Below are 20,559 nucleotides of genomic sequence, written 5' to 3' on the forward strand. Positions count from 1 at the left end.
TAATTAACTAGCAGCAGAGCGGCAGTGTACAAACGCAGCTCTACCAACGCCCAGGCAAACAGACTCCTAAAACAACTGCTGCCAAAAGAACAAGACTGTAAAAGTTAGTGAACTACAGGCTAATATTGACAGACGCGTCAAACAAATAACCCAGCCTGGACCTTCCTGGAGGTGGTTTACCACCAGACTGTGCCAGACTTGGTCCTGAAGTAATCAACTTCGGAGCAGATGATAATAAATCAAATGTAAACTGAGATTTAAGTTCGGTTTCCACAGACCCACGATTAAGCCTTCTCCACTGGAAATTATTTTTTTAAATCTAGGACAGGCTAAAAACCAAGGCTGCTCACCACAGTACAGTTTTGAGGCTTCTCATAAAAGCTTTCGATGACACCCTGTTAAACAAAATAACTAATGTAGTACAGGATTAAGACAGTGGGCCTACATTCAGGCATCGTCACAGCATCCAAGACGACCACAAATACTTGAAACACCTAGCTGACCTTTCCCCAATAAACCTGGGATATCAAGGTATAGCCGGTGAACCGCTCTGACCATCATAAAAAGATATAGCTAGTGACCCAAATGTTGTGACATTCTTAACATAAGGAGTCAAAGTTTGGCCTCATCAATGTATTAGCCTACAGCCGAACATTGTAGTATGTAATCTTGGAAACAAACACATTTTATTCAATGACATGTGGAGTGATGAAAGACACGGTGTCCCAGTTGAACATGTCGCATTCACATATTCTCAAAGCCATTTAAGAAGTATTAAAAATGATTCGGCTACACAAACAACCAGAAGAGAAACCGTCGCATTTTTCAATGAACAAACATCGGCCAACTACCCACACAGTCGTACAAGAGGCATGAGAAAATCCCATTCAACTGCAACATGAAATTAAATCTTTATCCTTTGGTTTGTTGAATAACAACAATAGAGGAAAAAAATGGTCAGTCCAGGCATTTATAACAGATAGTCCATGCATTCATCACAACAATCCATCCACTCCTCGGTCTCTCATCAGCCCCTCCCTTCTCTGCATCCCTCTCCCTCTGTCACACACACACACACACACACTACATTTCTTCACGGACACATATCCGGCCTAGTCTACAGGCTGTCTCACTGAAAAGCTAACATACTAGCCAGGCATTTTCCTCCCTGCACTGGGTCAGTTCTTAGGCTGCGCTTACATAGGCAGCCCAATTCTGATCGTCTTTTCACAAATTGGTCTAATGACCAAACAGATCAGCTTTGAAAAAAAGAGCTGATGCGATTGGTCATAAGAAACAAATATATCGTCAGAATGGGTCTGCCTGTCTAAAACGCAGCCTTCCGAGCCAGAATCCCCCCTCCCTCTGACACACACTGCCCTTGTTTCCAATGAAGTGTCACAAGACCAGGGCTGCTTCCTAGCGATGAGGGGAGCAGCAGCAGGCAAGGAGGGAGAAAATAGAATAAAAGTCACCTTGACTCACATGAGGGTTTCTGGCTATAGGCCCTGGACGCATGGTCAGCCCACTCCGTGATCCACTCCTCTCCCTCTCTCCATCCTTCTCTCCCCCTTTATTTAGTCTCTTCCCTTCCCTTCGGATCATTTGAAAGGCTCACTGTAAAAAGGATAGTCTTCCTCCTAGCCCGACAAAGCAGCAGCAGCCTGTCGAGAGAGAGTAGAGGGGAGGAGGGGCTTCCCTCATCCGACTCAAGAGAGCCCTGATTGGCTGCTGGGCGAGAAGGAACGGTTGAAGCTTCCTGCATCGATGCCTCTTACAGCCAGGGCCCAACATGTTACAGACCATGATCTCAACCCAGATAAATCAATGATTAATAGGAAATGTGAGGCCTATAACCATATATTGATAATGAAGCGAAGTCTTTTCCCCCCTAATGTTGCAAACCCAGCTTTCTGTTGTCACACCCCGTTGTCACCCCCAAGCTAAAAGGCCGGTCACACAATATTTTAAAACAGCAGGTTTTTAAGGACAAGAGTTCAGTCGTGTTCTTTGTTGTCATGGAAAATCAAGCATCATGATTTGTGGTATTGCAATACTGGTACCGTGACAACCATAGGTCTGGGAATCAATGACCATCATTTCCCCCTTCCTTATCAATAAGTATGTCAGTATCAACACATCAGCAGTGAATTATAGACCAAAGGGTTTCTTGACAACACTGCAAGAGCCCATCTCTTTAACGATGGTGGCCATAGATATGCTCTCAAACCATTTCGCAAACATTTCTAGAACACTTCTTCCTACTCAAAGCTTTTCATTGTGATGGAGTCAAACATGTTTTTATTTTGTTTGGCATCATTTGTCAGCCTTTCCAGTTCCTTGGAGTGGCAGGCCCAATATTTGTCTTAGATAATCACTTGATCAGCCATCCTTTGAAGTAGTAGACCTAGCTTAGCGCTGGGCGATATGGACAAATCTATGGGCGATTCACGACATACACTTACTGGGTGTGAACTGCTCACCGATATATCGTGCATCCCTACTAAAAACATGTTGGCTCACTATTTAAAAAGCTGGAGAACAAACTACAGGATGAATACTGGAGTTTTGGCACAGGTACAGCCAACCAGCGCTAGCAAAGGCTACCTAGCAACAACAAACATATTTTTACAATTCGATACTTTGAGTCAAAGTATCGATATAGTATCGGCCAACGTAATATTGCGATACGTAGCTATGAATTTCCCCCATCACTACTACTGTAGATAAGCCTAAGTCCTAAACACTTACTGTAGCCTGCGCCTCTCTACACATGCACGTACACAAATGCCGAATTCTCTCAAGCCAAAAAGCCTCCTCTGTGCTGAATAAAGTTTCCATTGTTGTTCAAAACGGAAGGACAACGCATAGGCCAATGTAGTAACACAACAATAGATCCGGCCCAGCAAGTAAAGAATTGACAAGAACTTGATGACACATTCTCCATCCCAGACGCATGACACAATAATTCTGCCAGGAATACTACTAGACTTATAAAAGAGAATACTGTGCTCCTTTCTATAACCTAGCAAAAAGAAAAACTTGCCCTTTTCAAATTCACCGACCCACAGTAAAATATAAAAGCTCAACTAACCTCCCCCCATAAAGCAGTAACGTTAGACCAAATAGAATGACAAAAATAACAACTCACAGTGCAGTCTTCCCCTCTAAAAAAAACAGTGCAGAAGAAAGACAGTGAAACTAAACTAAAAGCAGGTAACATCAACCTAGCCTGGACTCCGCTCTCTTTAGCCATAGTCCACTTCTAGCTAGTTATTGGTGGTGTCGCCACAGGCTAGTAGTACTAACACATATTTTTTACTAGCCTTGTTCAAAGAACAGCATAAGTCAGTCACAGATAATTAGGCTAATCATTTGAGTAAAGTAAACAATAGAGATAGTTACTAATATTTGTACAGTGAGATACTTCACAATAGACAGATACTTAGTAATAACAGTTGAGTTCCAGGCATGACATAGGACTTCATTCAGCATGAGCTATTGACACACTGGGTGTGGATTGATACACTTAAATGGATCCAGCCAACAAGAACCATGTTAGCTCTAAGCACACAGTTTGAAATGTGGTCCAGAATGAAACATCTAGGCCTATCCTGTGTCAGAAACAATTCGCAAAATAGGCTACACTAGCAAAAGGAAATGACTAGGTTAGTCGTAGCGAGCACCGGAATGTTTATGGATACGTTTCTGATGCAACATCATGACACTTGAGAAAGAGGCTAGATTTCACCTCATGCTGCGTTAGTCCTAGCTCTACTACTCCCATCCATTGTTCCATTGTCCAAATTGTTCCTTCCACGCCCAATATCTCGATTTTTTTGTTGTATACATTTGAGTTGAAATAACTACTCCCTGCACTGGCAATTCCAAAACATCACTTGAGAAATAGTTCAGGGCTGAGTCAGGTTCCACAACTGGAGCAAAAACAAACAGGCTTGGCACAAGCTGATACCAGGAACAGGGCTGGCATCAGAGCTTAACTGCTGCTTTCCGGAACCTATTTGCCAGAACAATAATTTTCACTTAGCAATGAAAGAATTTGAATTTTAAAAAACAGAGTTAAATCAGGTTGACTGCCCCCCCTTAAGCCACAACAAATAAACAGGTGAAATCTGTGAACAATCATATTATTAACATGTTTTCACATCTAAACATTTCCCTGTTGACAGCCCCTCTCTTTGCACACTCAAGAAAGGAATGAAGGAGAGCAAGAGGTGGTGATGGAAAGCACAGTGGTGAAATATTCTGTAGATAGAAAGGTCATGTCAGCCTATTAATTATAAAAATATATACATTTACTATTGAAGACCAAATAAAAATTGCACTATATATTGTAGGCTAACTATTCTGTAAGCCGCCCTGCACAATCAATGTTTGGAGCGTAGCATAAGAACCAGTCCATACAGAATGCATAATAATACTGTCCACACTCAAAGCCGATTACTAGAGTTTGTTTCATTTTGCAGTAGACCAATTACAGTGCATTCGGAGAGTATTCGGACTCCTTGACTTTTCCCACATTTTGTTACTTTCAGCCTTATACTAAAATGTATTTAAAAAAAATGTTTTATCTAAATTTACACACATTACTCCATAATATGAAAGTGAAAACTTGTTTAGACATTTTTTCAAATTTATAAAAAATAAAACAGAAATACCTTATTTAACTAAGTATTTAGACCCTTTGCTATGAGACTCAAAATTGGCTCCGGTGCATCCTGTTTCCATTGATCATCCTTGAGATGTTTCTACAACTTGGAGTACACCTGTGGTAAATTCAATTGATTGGACATGATTTGGAAAGGCAAACACCTGTCTATATAAGGTTCCACAGTTGACAGTGCATAACAGAGCAAAAACTAAGCCATGAGGTCGAAGGAATTGTCTTTCGAGCTCCGAGACAGGATTGTGTCGAGGCACAGATCTGGGGAAGGGTACCAAAAAATGTCTGCAGCATTGAATGTCCCCAAGAACACAGTGGCCTTTATCATTCTTAAATGTAAGAAGTTTGGAACCACCAAGGCTCTTAATAAAGCTGGCCGCACAGCCAAACTGAGCAAACAGGGGAGAAGGGCCTTTGTCAGGGAGGTAAGTAAGAACCTGATGGTCACTGAAAGACCTCCAGAGTTCCTCTGTGGAGATGGGAGAACCTTCCAGAAGGGCAACCATCTCTGCAGCACTCCACCAATCAGATCTTTATGGTAGACGGAAGCCACTCCTCAGTAGAAAGCACATGACAGCCCGCTTGGAGTTTGCCAAAAAGGCACTTAAAGACTCTCAGACCATGAGAAACAAGATTCTCTGGTCTGATGAAACCAAGATTGAACTCTTTGGCCTGAATTCCAAGCGTCACGTCTGGAGGAAACCTGGCACCATCCCTACAGTGAAGCATGGTGGTGGCAGCATTCTGCTGTGGGGATGTTTTTCAGCGGCAGGGACTGGGAGACTAGTCCGGATTGAGGCAAAGATTAATGGAGAAAAATACAGAGAGATCCATAATGAAAACCTGCTCCAGAGTGCTCAGGACTTCAGACTGGGGCGAAGGTTCACCTTCCAACAGGACAACGACCCTAAGCCCACAGCCAAGACAACGCAGGAGTGGCCACGGAACAAGTCTCTGAATGTCCTTGAGTGGCCCAGCCAGAGCCTGAACCCGATCTAACATTTCTAGAGAGACCTGAAAATAGCTGTGCAGCGACGCTCTCCATCCAACCTGACAGAGCTTGAGAGGACCTGAAGAGAAGAATGGAAGAAACTCCCCAAATACATGTGTGCCAAGCTTGTAGCGTCATACCCAAGAAGACGCAAGTCATTAATCGCTGCCAAAGGTGCTTCAACAAAGTACTGAGTAAAAGGGTCTGAATTCTTATGTAAATGTCATTTCATTTGATAGAATTTTTTGCAAATCTAAACCTGTGTTTTCTTTGTCATTATGGGGTAGTGTGTGTAGATTGATGGAGGGGAACATTTTTTAATAAGGCTGTTACGTAACAAAATGTGGAAAAAGTCAAGGGGTCTGAATACTTTCCGAATGCACTGTATGTACCAAAATACTTAAATCTATGGGATTTTTTTTTATGTAGTTCTGCTGTGCGTAATATGCGGTAGTCTATAGCCTATGTATTGTATAACGGCACTAAAAATATATAAATATTCTGGCTTTTTTGAGGGGCTTGGGCTCATATTTACGCGTATGGATAAGCTCTAATATTCGGTGTTCTTCATACAACGTTTAAAATGCATTGAATTAATCAGCATCTTAGGAAGCACTGTCTATTTCAGCAACATAGTACCCGCTTGATGGGTCTACTCCACCATAGTACCCGTTTGATGGGTCTACTGCACCATAGTACCCGTTTGATGGGTCTACTGCACCATAGTACCCGTTTGATGGGTCTACTGCACCATAGTACCCGTTTGATTTGTCTACTGCACCATAGTACCCGTTTGATGGGTCTACTGCACCATAGTACCCGTTTGATGGGTCTACTGCACCATAGTACCCGCTTGATGGGTCTACTGCACCATAGTACCCGTTTGATGGGTCTACTGCACCATAGTACCCGTTTGATGGGTCTACTGCACCATAGTACCCGTTTGATGGGTCTACTGCACCATAGTACCCGTTTGATGGGTCTACTGCACCATAGTACCCGTTTGATGGGTCTACTGCACCATAGTACCCGTTTGATTTGTCTACTGCACCATAGTACCCGTTTGATGGGTCTACTGCACCATAGTACCCGTTTGATGGGTCTACTGCACCATAGTACCCGCTTGATGGGTCTACTCCACCATAGTACCCGTTTGATGGGTCTACTGCACCATAGTACCCGTTTGATGGGTCTACTGCACCATAGTACCCGTTTGATGGGTCTACTGCACCATAGTACCCGTTTGATGGGTCTACTGCACCATAGTACCCGTTTGATTTGTCTACTGCACCATAGTACCCGTTTGATTTGTCTACTGCACCATAGTACCCGTTTGATGTGTCTACTGCACCATAGTACCCGTTTGATGTGTCTACTGCACCATAGTACCCGTTTGATGGGTCTACTGCACCATAGTACCCGTTTGATGGGTCTACTCCACCATAGTACCCGTTTGATGGGTCTACTGCACCATAGTACCCGTTTGATGGGTCTACTGCACCATAGTACCCGTTTGATTTGTCTACTGCACCATAGTACCCGTTTGATTTGTCTACTGCACCATAGTACCCGTTTGATGGGTCTACTGCACCATAGTACCCGTTTGATGTGTCTACTGCACCATAGTACCCACTTGATTTGTCTACTGCACCATAGTACCCGTTTGATGTGTCTACTGCACCATAGTACCCACTTGATTTGTCTACTGCACCATAGTACCCGTTTGATGTGGCTACTGCACCATAGTACCCGTTTGATGGGTCTACTGCACCATAGTACCCGTTTGATGGGTCTACTCCACCATAGTACCCGTTTGATGGGTCTACTGCACCATAGTACCCGTTTGATGGGTCTACTGCACCATAGTACCCGTTTGATGGGTCTACTGCACCATAGTACCCGTTTGATTTGTCTCCCTACTACTAAGGTTATTATAAATCTTACTCATAAAAGAACAAATGTAAAGACTTTAGCTCCTCCCCAACTCCTCCAAGATGTACTTGTGGCTTCTTGCAATCTCTGCCATCTTCAGGGTGTCTTTCGATTGGTCCTTGTTTGTTTAGGCTTAAATCCAGAGTCCTTGGCCTTCCTTTGTGTAACTATCATAGTCCAGATGGGAAGCTGCCACGTCTGATTAAGGAGATTTATTCCCCCCCAAGTGTTTGAAATTATTATTTTTAACCCTTATTTTACCAGGTTTGAGGGACCGGTTGGAACGGTGCAATGATACAACCTGAGGGGTATATTACAAAGCAGGATCAAGGAGTTAGCAAGCAATCTTTGATAAGCAACCAGAAAAAAAAAAAACGATTTTTGGACCCATTCACCTGCTGTCTGTTTACATCCTCTTATCCATCCTGGTCCAAGCCGAGGACACTGAATAGACACTGTTTGCACAGACACCGCCATTCTCCATCTATATAGGGAGAACATTGCTTGCATAGGATATTAATAATCCTACCACATCGCCTAGCCCAAACATAGATCACGATTAGGCAAGGTATATTAACATGTGATAGTTACAGTAAGCTCCGACAGTGACCTATTTGTTGTTTTTGCTCTGTACTCCAGTACGTTGGATTTTAAATTATATAATGACTATGGAGGTTAAAGTGCAGACTGTCAGCTTTAATTTGAGTGTATTATCATCCATATCGGGTGAACTGTTTAGAAATTACAGCATTTTTGTACATAGTCCCTCCCATTTAAGGGGACCAAAAGTATTGGGCAAAATTCACTTATGTGTATTAAAGTAGTCAAATGTTTAGTATGTTGTCCCATATTCCTTATATTCCTTGCACGCAATGATTACATCAAGCGTGTGACTCTACAAACTTGTTGGATGCATTTGCTGTTTTGGTTGTGTTTCAGATTAATTGTGGCCCAATAGAAATGAACGGTAAATAATGTGTTGACATTTTGAGGTCCATTTTATTGTATATGGGAATATAATGTTTCTAAACACTTCTATATTAATGTAGATGCTACATTGGCTACGGAGCGTCCTGAATGAAACGTTGATCATGCGGAGTGAGAACGTTAGAGGCATAAATATCATACCCTCCCAAAATGTTATTGTAATGGTGAGCGATTAGAGATGTTAACAGTTAATCGGCGGCGAGAATAAATTTGACCAGTCATGTTTATCGGTCTATAGGTCAATTTGCATACATTTTGGAATCAAATTGGCTCGTGGGTATTTTTGTTTGTGGTCATGCATCTTAAATATCACAGCATACAGAGTCTATAGCCTACCTACCACCTGTCAGACAGCGCGATAGTAGCGCCTCAAAAAGCCTGTAGACTATGAAGTGAAACCTGCTTTTGTAAACTCAGTCATTGCGCAACAAAAAACATTTCTAAATAGAATCGCGTTAAAAAGTTGTGGACACGATTTAAAAAGGAACTATTTTTATCTATCAATCTCAACTCGTAAAGCGCGCCTCCCATTCGGATGCATAGTCTATAGCCTGCCTACCGTTGACTAACAGCACGTCACCCACCACTTTGCAATGTGACCTCGAGGCAGCATAATTGTTTGAAAACTGATTTCCAGTGTTTTTGATACTCACGGTGCGGGTTGATGGTCACTAGACTTGATACTCAATGGACTATTCTCATATGTTGATAGTGGTTGACGCCAGACTGGATGTAAAAGGACAGAGCACACACGGATTATTCACTGTTGTATTGTAGACATCCTGTGAACTCTGATTCTGTAGCAGCCGATAGTCATTGCCTTTTTGTTTTGACTTCCTACAACTCTCAGGCTGGTGTTTTCAGAACATTTGGAGCTGTCTGATTAGGATATAAAGGGCATGTCTCCAAGATTGTGTAGTCTAGATATAGGCCTGCATAACACGTTTATTTCGTACCTAATCAAAGACAGATCCTAGTCTATTTATATTATACTGTACATCTGTATTATATACTGTCAAATCCAAAGGCAGTTTATGAAAATAACGTGTTGCTCATAGTGAAATTGCGCCACCCACTGGTAAATAGAGTGATACTAAGAATGTACTTTGATGTACATACAGTAGGTAGGTGGTGGGACAAAATATTTGATTCCACACCTGATGCAACAAACACAAATCTACTGTATTCTCTAATAGCCAGCCCACATTCCTCCATCTATAAATTCACGGCACAAATGTACATTAAATAATAGTGTAATGGGCATTGCTGAACTCAGATGTAGGTAAAGAGAATTAGCCAGTTTTAACTAACTATAACGTTATATTTCTCATGAAAGGTCTAACTATTCTAGCTATTTACAATGTAGCTATTTCAATGATACAGTATATTAGCTAGCTAGAATAAACTTGCTAGGAAATACATTTTAGGCTAACTGTTCATTTGTAGTTTGAATATACATTTTTGTATAGTCAGCCTTGCCATATCAAAGTCAGTTTCAGTTGATAAAAGTAGCTAACGTTATCTCGCTACATACCTATTAGCTTAAAAAGTTCGCCTAAATCAGCAAGTGATGGTGGCCCGGTTCTGTTGCTAACAAGCTATTAGCAGTTAGCTATCTAACTGATGCTTGTAACGTCGTTAGCGGGATAGCTAGTTAGCTCAACCCGCTTTTATTCACACGGATTACTTAGCAAACAATGACACATTTAACGTTTGCTAAATTAGACAGTTGGCTACTAGTAACGTTATCTATGTATGATATGACGATTATCTGGCTAGTAGTGTTACCTTGCCTACTTGCTAGCTAGCTAGATAACTATCGGTATACTAGCCAGCTAGCTCACGTGTGCTAACTTCAGCTAACTTTCAACTAGGCTAACTACCTTTGTGATTCATAGTGAAAATGCGCATATTACATTAACTAAATAGCGAAGTTTGTTATAACTGAACACAATATGTGTGTCTGGGTGCCCACCCTGTGTGTCTTGTCCATCTTGCGTTAGCTAGATAACTCTAACCAAAAGTGTTGTTCCGCTAACGTTAGCTAGCTATGTAGCTAGATCAAAGTTGGCTAGCTAGGTACCACCAAGCTATCGCTGGCATGCACTATGAAGCGTGAACGTTGCACTAAATTAACTTTACCTACCTTTATTCAAGCGGATCTTCTTAATCTCATGCAATGGCTCTCATCATGTCTCTTTCATATGTGGGCTTGCGTGAAAGTGAAATGGTCCCGGGTACTTATGAGTCAGAGGCTAGGATTAGCTACTCAAACTAATTGAACATTACTCGTGCATATATTACTCTTGTGCGCGAAATCTTAAAAAACATACTTCAAACACCTGCCTTCGTTAACGGAACAGCGCGAAAAAATTGCCCGACAGACTTGGGAGAAGGACACTGTTTACTGGTTATTAGTACAGCAGGCGGGAGGCTAGTTGGCGACACTGTGTGTTAGCTTGCTAGTTAGCTAGCAATCAATCAAATGTATTTATAAAGCCCTTTTCACATCAGCAAATGTCACAAAGTGTTACACAGAAACCCAGCCTAAAACCCAAAATCAGCAAGCAATGCAGATGTAGAAGCACGGTTGCTAGGTATTACTCTAGAAAGGCGGGAACCTAGGAAGAACCATAGAGAGGAACCAGGCTCTGAGGGGTGGCCAGTCCTCTTCTGGCTGTGCAGGGTTGAAATTATAACAGTACATGGCCAAGATGTTAAAACGTTCATAGATAACCAGCAGGATCAAATAAAAATAATAATCATAGTGGTTGTAGAGGCTGCAACAGGTCAGCACCTCAGGAGTAAATGTCAGTTGGCTTTTCATAGCTGAGCATTACGAATTAGTGACAGCAGATGCGGTAGAGAGAGAGCGGTGAAAACAGCAGATCCGGGACAAGGTAGCACGTCCGGTGAACAGGTCAGGGTTCCATAGCCGCAGGCAGAACAGTTGAAACTGGAGCAGCAGCACGACCACGTGGACTGGGGACAGCAAGGAGTCATCAGGCTAGGTAGTCCTGAGGCATGGTCCTAGGGCTCAGGTACTCTGGGAGGGGAGAGGGAGAGAGAGAATTAGAAGGAGCATACTGAAATTCACACAGGACACCAGATAAGACAGGAGAAATACTCCAGATATAACAGACTGACCCTAGCCCCCCCGACACACAAACTATTGCAGCATAAATACTGGAGGCTGAGACAGGAGGCACTGTGGCCCCGTCCAGCGATACCCCTAGACATGGCCAACCAGGCAGGATATAACCCCACCCACTTTGCCAAAGCACAGCCCCCACACCACTACAGGGATATCTTCAAACCACCAACTTACTACCCTGAGACAAGACTGAGTTTAGCCCATGAAGATCTCCCCCATGGCACAACCCGAGGAGAGCGCCAAACCCGGACAGGAAGATCACGTGAGTGACTCAACCCACTCAAGTGACGCACCCCTCCTAGGAGCGGGATGGAAGAGTACCAGTAAGCCAGTGACTCAGCCCCCGTAATAGCGTTCCCCGTTCTCCTGGTGGAGAGAGGGGAACCGACCAGGCAGACAGCAAGGGTGGTTCGTCGCTCCAGTGCCTTTCCGTTCACCTTCACACCCCTGGGCCAGACTACACTCAATCATAGGACCAAAAATCTCCAATTTCGACTCCAGACCAAAGGATACATTTCCACTGGTCTAATGTCCGTTGCTCGTGTTTGTTGGCCCAAGAAGTGTCTTCTTCTTATTGGTGTCCTTTAGTAGTGGTTTCTTTGCAGCAATTTGACTCCTCTGAACAGTTGATGTTGAGATGTGTCTATTACTTGAACTCTGAAGCATTTATTTGAGCTGCAATTTCTGTGGCTGGTAACTCTAATGAACTTATTCTCTGCAGCAGAAGCAACTCGGGGTCTTCCATTCCTGTGGTGGTCCTCATGAGAGCCAGTTTCATCATAGCGCTTGATGGTTTTTGCGACTGCACTTGAAGAAACTTTCAAAGTTCTTGAAATGTTTCGTATTAACTGACCTTCATGTCTTAAAGTAATGATGGACTGTCGTTTCTCTTTGCTTATTTGAGCTGTTCTTGTCATAATATGGACTTGGTATTTTTACCAAATAGGGCTATCTTCTGTATACCACCGCTATCTTGTCACAACACAACTGATTGGCTCAAATGCATTAAGAAGGAAAGAAATTCCACAAATTAACTTTTAAGAAGGCACACCTGTTAATTGAAATGCATTCCAGGTGACTACCTCATGAAGCTGGTTGAGAGAATGCCAAGAGTGTGCAAAGCTGTCATCAAGGCAAAGGGTAGCTACTTTGAAGAATCTCAAATATAAAATATATTTTGATTTGTTCAACACTTTTTTTGGTTACTACATGATTCCATATGTGTTATTTCATAGTTTTGATGTCTTCACTATTATTCTACAATGTAGAAAATAGTCAAAATAAAGAAAGAACATTGAATGAGTAGGTGCTCTAAAACTTTTGAACGGTAGTGTATGTATGGCTTGACAATGACAGCAGTGGAGTTGGCAAAATCACAAACAGATCTGGGACCAGGCTAGCTCTAATCTAGACCAATACTTACAACTCATCTAACTAGACTATATACACTGTATCTAAAACATGTAGTAAAAGCTGAAGCAAGAACACATATATTTTCTTCAGAAAATGTACCTTTTCTAGTTTCTGAAGGATTCTCATTGCCAGTTGATGGAGCTATTTCTCTGAAATGTTTCTTTAATCAATGACTACCACTGGCCTGGATGAGTTTCATTGAACAGGCTGTGTATCAAATGTTGGTCCTCACCGGTCTATGGTTGTCACACAACTCATAATATCCCGCTAAGCTAAAGTCTAAGTGTTATCTCTATGAGCTTCAGGTCTCAGGCAAGGTTACCCATCAGGCAAATGAGAGCATGTAGCTCAGCGAACTAACTACCAGGCTACCTCTGCTACGACACCTTTCAAGTTATTTTGGTCCTCTTAGGGTAGATATTCAATCAAATGTCTGATCAACTCTTTCTCCATTATGACGTTTCTTAATTCTGCAAATCTGCATGCTTGCATACAGTCATCAAAGGCAGCAATGAATTAGCCTTCAGAAAAACTGAAGATTTGAAAAATACGGTTATTTCTCAAGGACTTTCTTCTCTGAGTGTTCAATCTCCCCTCTTTAAACACAGCTACTGTGTGCTGAACCTCGCTCTCTCGCTTGCAGCCACTTCACTGAGCACATCTCTCAGTCCCCATCCTGAGCACAACCCAACAGCAGCAGTGCGGCTTGCTATTTTATAACTGCTGCATTGCAGGGCTATTTCCACAAATGAGGGCTGGATTGCATAAGAGCTGACTGGTGTTAAGCCTTGAGAGCTGCAAAGTGAGAGAGAAGAGGGGAGAGAGAGAGGTAGGGGGGTGATGGAGGGGGCGGGTTGTGTGACGCAGTAGGACGTGCATAGAGACCAGAATGCAGACACTCCTTCTTCCCAACACCCCTCCCTACCCCCCGCCACTCAACCCCAGACATCATGAAAGAACAGCGCTACCCCGGGGACTTGTCCAGGTAAGTGTTGAATGAACCAAAGGCTGTCACACTGCTGCAATGGGCTCCTTGGAACTGACTCTGATTTCAGCTGGCACACTATTTCATGCTTTTTACACATGCAAACAGCACACATTTTTCTTTTTTGCACGCTTAGATTAAATTATCTATTTGCAAACACCTCTTTCAATGGGCGTTAGGTAAACAAAGCGAACTGCCAGTCCCCAGGTTGACTCACTTAACAGTCGCCTTGTGAAGTATGCACAGTATCTGGCTGACTATAAGGTCGCCCCTTAAAAGTCTTATAATTAGACCTTTACTTCACTGGCCTGCGTCACAACACAACCCTATTACATCTGCATTGTCCACAAGGGGCAGGTTATCTGGTATTCCCCTCTCTTATCCAGCTCCACTACTCATGGGTTCCCCCACAACACTGGGTTTCCTCTCCAGCCCCCCCCCCCCCCCCATCACCACTATTGAACAACCAAGCCAAAAGATCATTTTCCTGTCCACTTTCAACTCAGGTTTGCTTATGGGGCAGTACAGGAATGCAGTGCTCTGTGTTATAGGAGGACTTATCTGTCAGAAAAAAATACGAGGTAAATATCCAAATAGATAGGCTACATCGACAATGTATGTATTTTCTATTATATTTGTCACTTATTTTGGTACAACACAACAAATAAGCTCTGCTCTGTTATGCTCAGGAGCCAGGGCATCTACGTTTGATTTGGATTATGTTTCAAATGTCGGTTGACTAACTGACATGACCATTTGGATAGTGTTTGCCATTAACAGCAATTTTAGGTGTAGGGTAAACTGTATATAAGTTACAGGGTAGGAGCTAGGATAGCATCCAATTCACCCCTTTAAAAGCAGTTTATAATTTGAATAATGAATTAAGTAATTACAGCAGAAAGGAAGCTGTTTGAACAACCCATACGGTTGTGTGGACCAACAATTCAGGCGTACGCCTGCCACCCGCGATCCACCCCTGCAATTTAAACGCCGGTGTGGTCACTGCTCGTCTGATTCGGGTGCAGTTCCCTGGTTTGGTCAGAGGAGGGAGGTAGAGCGAATACAGTAAGAGAGAGTGCATTTCATCATCCCTGCAATGCTAGTGAAGGTCTCTCAAGGGCAACCCATTATATCTGCAAAGTCATACACACACACTTGGAGGCATTTCTGTGTGGACCACACAATGCATGTCAGTTATGGCATAGTTTATGTACTGCATATGCTAGCATCATTTGAAGTGGAGATCATTTTTAAAGGAGAGGTATGACCTGAAATATCTTTAGAAGATTCGGATATATCTGGTCACTCACTGTTTTCCCCCTCGCCTACCCTTTAAAGCTGTCAAATATGTATGACCCCTTGAAGGTATTACTAAATGTATTCATGGATTGAAAGACCAGCATTGGCAGTTTGTGTGATTTGTGTGCGCACCTGCCCTTGTATGCGTGTGTGTGTGTGTGTGTGTGTGTGTGTGTGTGTGTGTGTGTGTGTGTGTGTGTGTGTGTGTGTGTGTGTGTGTGTGTGTGTGTGTGTGTGTGTGTGTGTGTGTGTCAAAGCTGGAAATCATGTCATCAATACACCAACACACGGTCTGTGTGGAGTCGTCAGGAGACAGCAGCATAGAACAGAACAGAACAAAACAAATCTCTCCTCAAAATGATTGTGAAAATGCAAACTGATTTAGATCCACCTTTACCACCCACACAACTCCTATTCAACCACAGAATGTTATACACAAATGTTTACACGGATATGTTAATATCATTGTTATAACAAAATAACAGTTTGACTGTACATCTCTTTTCAATATATGACTCACAGTCGATGAGGGACACAGTAACAGCAAAGCACTACTCAAACACTACAGAATAAAAGCTCACTGTTCTACGAGGACACAGAGAGAGAACAAACAAAGCCCTTAGTAAACAATGAACACAATATCAAATGTTCCCTCTGCCATTGAACTCCAGAGGATGTTAGGAGGCTGAACTGAAGACATGCCCCCGCACCCCCTGCCTTTCTGCCTGCCTGTCTGTCTGCCTGCTTGTCTGTCTGCCTGTCTCTCTGGTCTGCCTCCTCCAGCCTTTCTGTCCTGCCTCCTTCCCTGCGTATACTTCCCTGCCTGTCTGTCTGGTCTGTCTCCCCCCGCCTACCTGGTCTCCCTGACTGGTCTGTTTCCCCCAGCCTGCCTTCCTGTCTGCCTCCCCCTGCTTGGCCCCTAGCCAGAGCCTGTAAAGAGTGCTGGGTCAGCAGAGGGCGAGGGGGTCCATAAAACAAAGTGGGACGGCATGACTGCCCCTCATAAAACTACTAACCATCAACCGTGCAGTATCGATCAACAGCCTTTAATCAATACAGGGCATATACTGTGGCCCCCAGATTGTCTCTTTCTGCAGAGTTAGCTAATCTAGAACCATGTTATTCAATGCTCATTGGGGAAAAAACTAAGATGGTGGATGGATACCTTTTGTGAGGATGGATATTTTTGTTCGTGACGGAGGCCTTTGGGTATGGATCTAGAGGGTTCTGATGACGAGTGATGAATATCACTGAGCGTTAAAAGGCATTTGGACTGGATCTGTGTTTTAACAGAGTACAATAGGCTTTTTGTCATGGCAATGCAGGGAGAGGTTACGACATAGACCGTTCAGAAACACTCTGACAAAATGGGGGGAGGAGTACAGTTGCAGTCTCTCTGAGGTATTATTTCGCAAGTCATCACAGAATTATGGCTTAATCAAACCAGCATTGATGTGCATGCAAAGATCAAAAGGTAACAGCATGAGTATACACGGAGAAAGAAAAAACCTGAACGGTGTTCCACTAGTTTACTGAAGCATGATTTTGCGAGGGCATTTTCCCTATGCACAGCAGCAAGGAGCGGAAGCCAGTTGGGTTCCACATCGGTGCTAATATTCACATTTGGCACCAAGACTTTCTGTATCACACACAGAGTACTCCCTCTACTAATCGAGTTAACATTGCTTTCAGCCAAAGATCCCTCACTGCGCTAATTAGAAGAACCCAAAACCCTTCAGGAGCAACACACATCCAACGTCATACACAAATGCTTTCTCTTAAAAACCCGGAGTGAAAGGGGGTGTGTAATGTGTGAAAGAGAGAGGAGGGTAGGGGCCATTTGGTATGGGGGTGGGGTTGGAGGGCTAAGAAAATGATCTGGCTGCCTCAGAGTAGTCTAGGAACGGGAGTCGGGTCGCAATCTACAGAACATCCCCAGCTCTCTGTACTGGATGCAGCACTTTGGACACTTTCCAGCTCCCTCCCTGTTGTCTGGGCTGTTTCCTTCACCCAGCTCCCTCCCTGTTGTCTGGGCTGTTTCTTTCACCCAGCTCCCTCCCTGTTGTCTGGGCTGTTTCCTTCACCCAGCTCCCTCTCTGTTGTCTGTGCTGTTTCCTTCACCCAGCTCCCTCCCTGTTGTCTGGGCTGTTTCCTTCGCCCAGCTCCCTCCCTGTTGTCTGGGCTGTTTCCTTCGCCCAGCTCCCTCCCTGTTGTCTGGGCTGGTCACATACACATGGTTAGCAGATGTTAATCAAATCAAATCAAAGTTTGTCACGTGCGCTGAATACAGCAGGTGTAGATCTTACAGTGAAATGCTTACTTACAGGCTCTAACCAATAGTGAAAAAAAGGTATTAGGTGAACAATAGGTAAGTAAAGAAATAAAACAGCAGTAAAAAGACAGGCTATATACAGTAGCGAGGCTATAAAAGTAGCGAGACTACATACAGACACCGGTTAGTCAGGCTGATTGAGGTAGTATGTACAGTAGGTATGGTTAAAGTGACTATGCATATATGATGAACAGAGAGTAGCAGTAGCGTAAAAAGAGAGGTTGGCGGGTGGTGGGACACAATGCAGATAGCCCGGTGCGGGAGCACTGGTTGGTCGGACCAATTGAGGTAGTATGTACATGAATGTATAGTTAAAGTGACTATGCATATATGATAAACAGAGAGTAGCACAATGCAAATAGTCCGGGTAGCCATTTGATTACCTGTTCAGCAGTCTTATGGCTTGGGGGTAAAAACTGTTGAGAAGCCTTTTTGTCCTAGACTTGGCACTCCGGTACCACTTGCCATGCGGTAGTAGAGAGAATACTCTATGACTTGGGTGGCTGGGGTCTTTGACAATTTTTAGGGCCTTCCTCTGACACCGCCTGGTGTAGAGGTCCTGGATGGCAGGCAGCTTAGCCTCAGTGATGCACTGGGCCGTACGCACTACCCTCTGTAGTGCCTTGCGGTCAGAGGCCGAGCAGTTGCCGTACCAGGCAGTGATGCAATTAGTCAGGATGCTCTCGATGTTGCAGCTGTAGAACCTTTTGAGGATCTCAGGACCCATGCCAAATCTTTTTAGTTTCCTGAGGGGGAATAGGCTTTGTCGTGCCCTCTTCACGACTGTCTTGGTGTGTTTGGACCATTCTAGTTTGTTGTTGATGTGGACACCAGGGAACTTGAAGCTCTCAACCCTCAACCTACAGCCCCGTCGATGAGAATGGGGCGTGCTCGGTCCTCCTTTTCCTGTAGTCCACAATAATCTCCTTAGTCTTGGTTACGTTGAGGGAGAGGTTGTTATTCTGGCACCACCCGGCCAGGTCTCTGACTTCCTCCCTATAGGCTGTCTCGTCGTTGTCGGTGATCAGGCCTTCCACTGTTGTGTCATCTGCAATGCGAGTGTAGGGAAATGCTTGGGCTTCTAGTTCTGACAGTGCAGTAATATCTAACAGGTAATCCAACAATTCCACAACAACTACCTTATGCACATAAATCTACAAGGATGGAATAAGAATATGTTCATATAAATATATGGATGGGCCATGGCCGAGCGGCATAGGCAAGATGCAATAGATGGTATAAAATACAGTATATACATATGAAATGAGTATGTAAGATATGTAAACATTATTAAAGTGGCATTATTTAAAGTGACTAGTGATCCATTTATTAAAGTGGCCAATGATTTTGAGTCTGTATGTAGGCAGCAGCCTCTCTGTGTTAGTGATGGCTGTTTAAAAGTCTGATGGCCTAGAGATAGAAGCTGTTTTTCTGTCTCTCGGTCCCAGATTTGATGCACCTGTACTGACCTCGCCTTCTGGATGGTAGCAGGGTGAACAGGCAGTGGCTCGGGTGGTTGTTGTCCTTGATTATCTTTTTGGCATTCCTGTGACATCGGGTGCTGTAGGTATCCTGGAGGGCAGGTAGTTTCCCCCCGGTGATGCGTTGTGCAGACCACACCAACCTCTGGAGAGCCTTGCGGTTGTGGTCGGTGCAGTTGCCATACCAGGCAGTGATACAGCCCGACAGGATGCTTTCAATTGTGCATCTGTAAAAGTTTGAGGGTTTTAGGTGACAAGCCAAATTTCTTCAGCCTTCTGAGTTTGAAAAGGCGCTGTTGTGCCTTCTTCACCACACTGTCTGTGTGGGTGGACCATTTCAGTTTGTCCGTGATGTGTACGCCGAGGAACTTAAAACTTTCCACCTTCTCCACTGCTGTCCCGTCAATGTAGATAGGGGGGTGCTCCCTCTTCTGTTTCCTGAAGTCCATGATCATCCCCTTTGTTTTGTTGACGTTGAGTGAGAGGTTGTTTTCCTGACACCACACTCCGAGTGCCCTCACCTCCTCTCTGTAGGCTATCTTGAGTGGGTTGAGTCACTGACGTGATCTTCCTGTCCGGGTTGGCGCCCCCCCTTGGGTTGTGCCGTGGGGGAGATCTTCGTGGGCTATACTCTGCATTGTCTCAGGATGGTAATTTGGTGGTTGAATATATCCCTCTATTGGTGTGGGGGCTGTGCTTTGGCAAAGTGGGTGGGGTTATATCCTGCCTGTTTGGCCCTGTATGGGGGTATCGTCGGACAGGGCCACAGTGTCTCCCGACCCCTCCTGTTTCAGCCTCCAGTACTTATGCTGCAGTAGTTTATGTGTCGGGGGCCTAGGGTCAGTCTGTTATATCTGGAGCACTTCTCCTGTCTTATCCGGTGTCCTGTGTGAATTTAAGTATCTAATTCTCTCTCTTTTTCTCTCTTTCTTTCTCTCTTTCTCTCTTTCTTTCGTTCTTTCTCTCTCTCGGAGGACCTGAGCCCTAGGACCATGCCTCAGGACTACCTGGCCTGATGACTCCTTGCTGTCCCCCGTCCACCTGGACGTGCTGCTGCTCCAGTTTCAACTGTTCTGCCTGCGGTTATGGAACCCTGACCTGTTCACCGGACGTGCTACTTGTCCCAGACCTGCTGTTTTCAACTCTCTAGAGACAGCAGGAGCGGTAGAGATACTCTGAATGATCGGCTATGAAAGGCCAACTGACATTTACTCCTGAGATGCTGACCTGTTACACCCTCTACAACCACTGTGATTATTATTATTTCACCCTGCTGGTCATCTCTGAACATTTGATCATCT

At 44.0% G+C, this 20,559-nt stretch overlaps 1 protein-coding gene across 4 annotated transcripts in view; it reads right to left on the minus strand.

Moving 5' to 3' along the window:
- Positions 1-11,483, minus strand: part of LOC139579080 (bifunctional UDP-N-acetylglucosamine 2-epimerase/N-acetylmannosamine kinase-like) — a 42,255-nt gene extending 30,772 nt beyond the window's left edge. The window contains exons 1-3 of one of the 4 annotated variants that reach the window (XM_071407322.1): positions 10,741-11,483; positions 9,248-9,320; positions 8,003-8,091 (exon numbers count right to left, since the gene is read on the minus strand). Coding sequence is in view for 1 of the 4 variants with exons in the window: in XM_071407317.1 (XP_071263418.1) it covers positions 1,486-1,605 (120 nt within the window). In the remaining 3 variants the exon portion in view is untranslated. Of the gene's footprint in view, positions 1-1,485; positions 1,677-8,002; positions 8,092-9,247; positions 9,321-10,740 lie in introns of those variants that run through there. The other 3 variants (XM_071407321.1, XM_071407320.1, XM_071407317.1) reach the window with 3 other exon arrangements.
- Between the last annotated feature and the right edge of the window lie 9,076 nt (positions 11,484-20,559).

The sequence above is a fragment of the Salvelinus alpinus genome, chromosome 6 (genome assembly GCF_045679555.1).
Source record: "Salvelinus alpinus chromosome 6, SLU_Salpinus.1, whole genome shotgun sequence".
Lineage (NCBI taxonomy): Eukaryota > Metazoa > Chordata > Actinopteri > Salmoniformes > Salmonidae > Salvelinus > Salvelinus alpinus.